This window comes from Olea europaea, unplaced genomic scaffold (assembly GCF_002742605.1).
Source record: "Olea europaea var. sylvestris unplaced genomic scaffold, O_europaea_v1 scaffold1667, whole genome shotgun sequence".
Taxonomy (NCBI): Eukaryota; Viridiplantae; Streptophyta; class Magnoliopsida; order Lamiales; family Oleaceae; genus Olea; species Olea europaea.
Genome location: NW_019234339.1, coordinates 222190 through 226775, shown reverse-complemented (window position 1 = coordinate 226775; position 4586 = coordinate 222190). Strand labels below are relative to the sequence as shown.

The 4586-nt window shown below is 36.5% G+C and overlaps 1 protein-coding gene across 1 annotated transcript; it reads right to left on the bottom strand.

The window, feature by feature from the left end:
- Positions 1-3054: 3054 nt before the first annotated feature.
- Positions 3055-3889, bottom strand: LOC111377531 (pectinesterase inhibitor 9-like). Its single transcript, XM_023000658.1, has one exon. It carries the CDS (start codon positions 3837-3839, stop codon positions 3234-3236), a length of 606 nt encoding a protein of 201 aa, XP_022856426.1. The 5' UTR covers positions 3840-3889; the 3' UTR covers positions 3055-3233.
- Between the last annotated feature and the right edge of the window lie 697 nt (positions 3890-4586).

Below are 4586 nucleotides of genomic sequence, written 5' to 3'. Positions count from 1 at the left end.
AATTTTAGTGCAAAAGTATGTTATTAAAATGAGTTTTAAAAAAATATAATATAAGGTCAAACAAGGACGTAATATCAATCACGCTACAAAAATAAAAGGTTTGACATGATGTCACATGACATTTGATCATTGAATTATTTTAAACGCGGCCAAATGTCTCATCCATTTAACTCTCCTCATAATATTTTTCTGTCACTACATCTCATCGGATTCTTCTGTCGAAGTAGCATTATTCGGCCTAATATAGCATGATGGAGCACCCAAATAGGTGTAGACAATAATTAAAGAGAGATGCTAGGGGGACAGGGTTTGGCAACAGGGGGCATGTGGCGCTACCCCTCCAATAGGGGGGCGCCACATGCCCCTTGTCCCAATCCCCTGTCCAAGAAGCTTAACACATAATTAAATTATACAGTTGGTCCAATTATGCTCTATGGGCAATTGGGGTTCACGTGGTATGCAGTTCACTTTGTGGGGGCCTATTCGTCAGATTGCACGTACAATGATTCTCTTCGATGCTGGAACCATGTGCACTTGTGTCCTTCTATTTTATCTCAAAGTTTGTTGTGTATACAGAAATTGCACACACAGAAGTCGTATAGATTAGAAATGGCAAGGGATGCGTGGGGAAATTTTTTGGCATTTTTATCATGATATAGGTCCCACACATATGAAATTTCTAACAGAATTCTATGGAACAATTTTCTGTACAAATGAAAATCTTCTTTCAAATTTATATTCGTATTCAATTATACATAAAATCGAAATATTCAACCTAATTCAGTTGGATATATCTTCTCCTTTTATCTGAGGTAGTACGTTTGCCTTTTTATCTATCGACGAACACTGAAATATTTTCAGTCGGTTCGTACGTAGCATATAAATACTTGATGCGGCAGAAAAAAAAAAAATTGTCACTCGGCCGACAGTTGATGAAAAAATGTAGGTTGCGTCAAGAGTAAAAGTAGGCATAGTTCAAATCGATCATTCGTGTTCTTACGCTTTGTAAATCTTTTGATTGTATCGAAAAAATGATGATTACAATATGAATATCATGGAAAATGACAATTTCTTAAAAATATTTATAATAATCTCCCGCTAATTGTGGCGGGAACATCGGCCTTTTTTTCCGATATGCTTAACAATTAAAATTAGGCAATTGTCATGGACTTTATAAATTAATTTATATTTCGTCTTAAATAGAAAATAAGTGCAATCCCCCCAACCTCTCTAGTAATTTCTCAATAATGAGGTAAAAATAATTTTGCACATGTAAGCTATAAAACTTAAAAATAATGTTATTTGCAGTCGTCCTATGTGACATCATATGGCACGTGATTATTTGATGCATGAGTTGATAAAAAAAAAACTACTATGTTAATGCATCAAATTGTCATGTATATGTTATGTAAAGCGACTACTGTAGCGAGCGACTACAAGTAGTATTACTCAAACCTTAAAGTGTTAACCTTACTCAAGTCGAAGGAATAACAGCAAAATTTGTCAAAAGAAAGTCAATCACTAAGTAGTGGATCTTTGGACGAAAATAAAAGGCTAGGTTTGTGTTGTTAAAAATGAATGGTACATGATCATGTGCACTTTTCGAAAGGTTAGGGACCTCAATTTCAATTATCTCCCAAAACAAATTAAGAAAGAGAACATTTCACTTGTAAAATCAACAGCCTCTTGGATGGAGTCCACGCATAAGGATCAATTGCACCAAAAATGAAAAGATTCGGACGTACCACTTTTGAAAGGTTTGGATTAGTTCGCAATATGGACAAAAGTTTGGGACCATTTGCTATCATTTAATGATACTTGGTGCCAGTGTTACAATATTAATGGTGCTAAATAGTATTTTTTTTTTAATCTTTCCTCGTGGGTTTTTGATGAATTCTTGGATAAAAAATAGGGTTAACTGAAAGTCCAGTTAGATTCATTTCGAGCATAATGATCGAGTATCAAAACCTTATATTATTATTATTATTATTATTTTTTTTTTTACAAGGTGTCCGGGCTTGCGTCCGACTAAATCCTTGTCCCTGAACCTCCGGCCTCTCAGCAGCTCAGAGAGGTAAATCGCAGGATGTGCCCTTGTTGGCTCCCAGGTTCCCACAACTCATTTGGACTCTTTCCGCAAAGAGAGCTCTCCTCGCTGGGCGTTTGTTCACACCAATGACTTCCTCTCCATATGGCTCCCAGTGTTAACTCCAGGAATCAAAACCTTATTTTAAATATATGATGAAGGGTGACTCTAGACAAAAAGAAGTGCCTTGGGAAATGGGCAAATGGCCAACACGAGGGCAAAATTTTGTCGGAACTCGAAAACCAAGCCATAAATAAATTTAAATAATGCCATCCAATACAAAGTACGAGTACTATTTATCAGCTGTCGACAATAAAACTTTTTGAAAAGGTTGAACTCCAACTTTAACGTTCCCTCATTGTCCCGTCTTTAGAGCATCGTGAGAGAGGTTAATCGTGGGATGTGTTTCAACATGCTAGGAAACAAGAGCTACTTATACACTGGTGCCAACAAAGAGTCTCAATCCATGTTTCAGTAATCTAACCCTCATTGCGGTTGTCAGCAAAGTTGATTATACCTCATCTTTGTCTTTTGCACCACTGAGATATGCCTCAGGAGACGACAATAAAACTTTTTGAGTTGCATTTTGGTTTGAGAAATGTTGTAAATTTTTACAGCCCTCTCACAGTCATGGACCCCACTCCCTATATGTGAGAGGACTGTCAAAACTAATATATATGGTGCTGTAAATATAACAACCTTCAGTTTGGTTTATGGACATTGAAGACGCTATTGTCACCTGATTAAGCTGTTGCAAAGCGTGGTTGGCTTTACTCAAGGAGTTGTGGAAACACCATCAATATCGAACCCTTTTACAAAAGTAAAAGGACGTGAACTTCAAAAAAGTTGGACAAAACAGGAGACATATTTATTTTACAGTACCAAATAAGATTACTAAATTTTTCTCTTTTTAATATATTTGATCGAGAATATGTACGGTCCAACTCAACGAGCTAACTAAAATCATCAGTCGAACAAAATGCAGAACAAGTCTTGTTTAAGGAAGGTGATTTCCATTTACAACACAACCCTTTTGCTGGACTTAGCAGCTACATGAGTTGTACACCCAAACACATGAACTAGACACGAGGATTTTAACTAACAACATTTACACACAAAAACAACCACTTAACAAGATCTCAAATTCTCAAGGCAAATTTGTGGTTTCTTCACCTCCATGTCTATCTGCAAACCGATTAACCAAAGCAAGTGCATTACTAGTAACTTGTGCAACATTTAGTACCCTTTTCCTTATTGCAACCTTCGCATTTCCATTCATGGCCGGCCCAGAAAATCCATCGATGCAAGTGTTCTCATTCGTTAGAGCGGCGCTAACCCATGTCTGTACGTTACTAACATGCCACGCAAAATCCTGGCCATTGAAACGGCGCCGCATCCCCCCTAGTTCCTTGATAGAACGGCTTAATTGATAGACCGTGTCTCCCATTATTTCTATGCAATCTTTGGTAGCTCGATATTCCCTCGATTTTGTGCCCCGCCTCTTAGCCAACTTGGAAATAAAACTCGAGGCGGATCGAGCTCGTGATAGGCTTATACCCAAGGCAACTTGTGCTAGTTGGAGCTCGCTTTTTCGGATTGTAGTTGCGTAAGTTAAGAGGGAATGGATGCACAAGGCGGGGTACCGAGTGGCTCTGCATGAGGTCTTGATGAAGTTTGTGGGATCAGAGTTTGCTATGACAAGCATGTATTGGGAAGATAAGAGGAGAAGAAGATAAAGGCTGAATTTTGCCATCTTTTGACTTGTGTTGCCAGTGTTTGAATTTTCTAGTGAAGTGAATATGAGCTGAGGAGCTTTTTATAGACCAGAATTTATGTTTAAAAATAACTTTTTTTTCATTTAAAAATCTTATTGCTTGAAAGTACTTTCTAGAACATTAATATTGAACTGGCACAAACCATTATAAGAGTATAATAAGATTTTCATTAAAGAGTTGAGCCCAGTAGGAAAAGGTTGAGCCAAAGGATAGGGCCGAGAATATATGATCGATCCGAAGAAACAAGACAATATATGATTTTACTTTCCGTTTTCTTTCATCTTCACATATCAGATTTATTATTCATTAAAAGTTTGACATGCAACGAGACTGAACCTAAATATTTGTCCACTTTAGAAGTATTCTATTTAATTATATTATTTAAGAATTTAAACAATTTAAGATGTGATGTTTATTTTTTAAAATGTTACCAAATAATTATTTCAAAGGAAAAAGTTGAGTCAAAAATAAAATATTAATCTTCTTTTGAGGTGAAACAGAAAGTAATCACATGCCTTCTTTTATTTGTCTCCCCCTTTTCTTTTATTAATCGTAGCATATCTTCTGAAAATATCAGCCTTCTATGTTCTACCCTCAGCAACTTGCAATGCAACGTTAAAGATTCTAAAATACTTGTGTTTCGTCTTATCCTCATCGGCATTCTAGATAGAGATGTACGACTTTGAGCTAACGTAATTAATGCCTAACCTTTAATTATGCAAGCA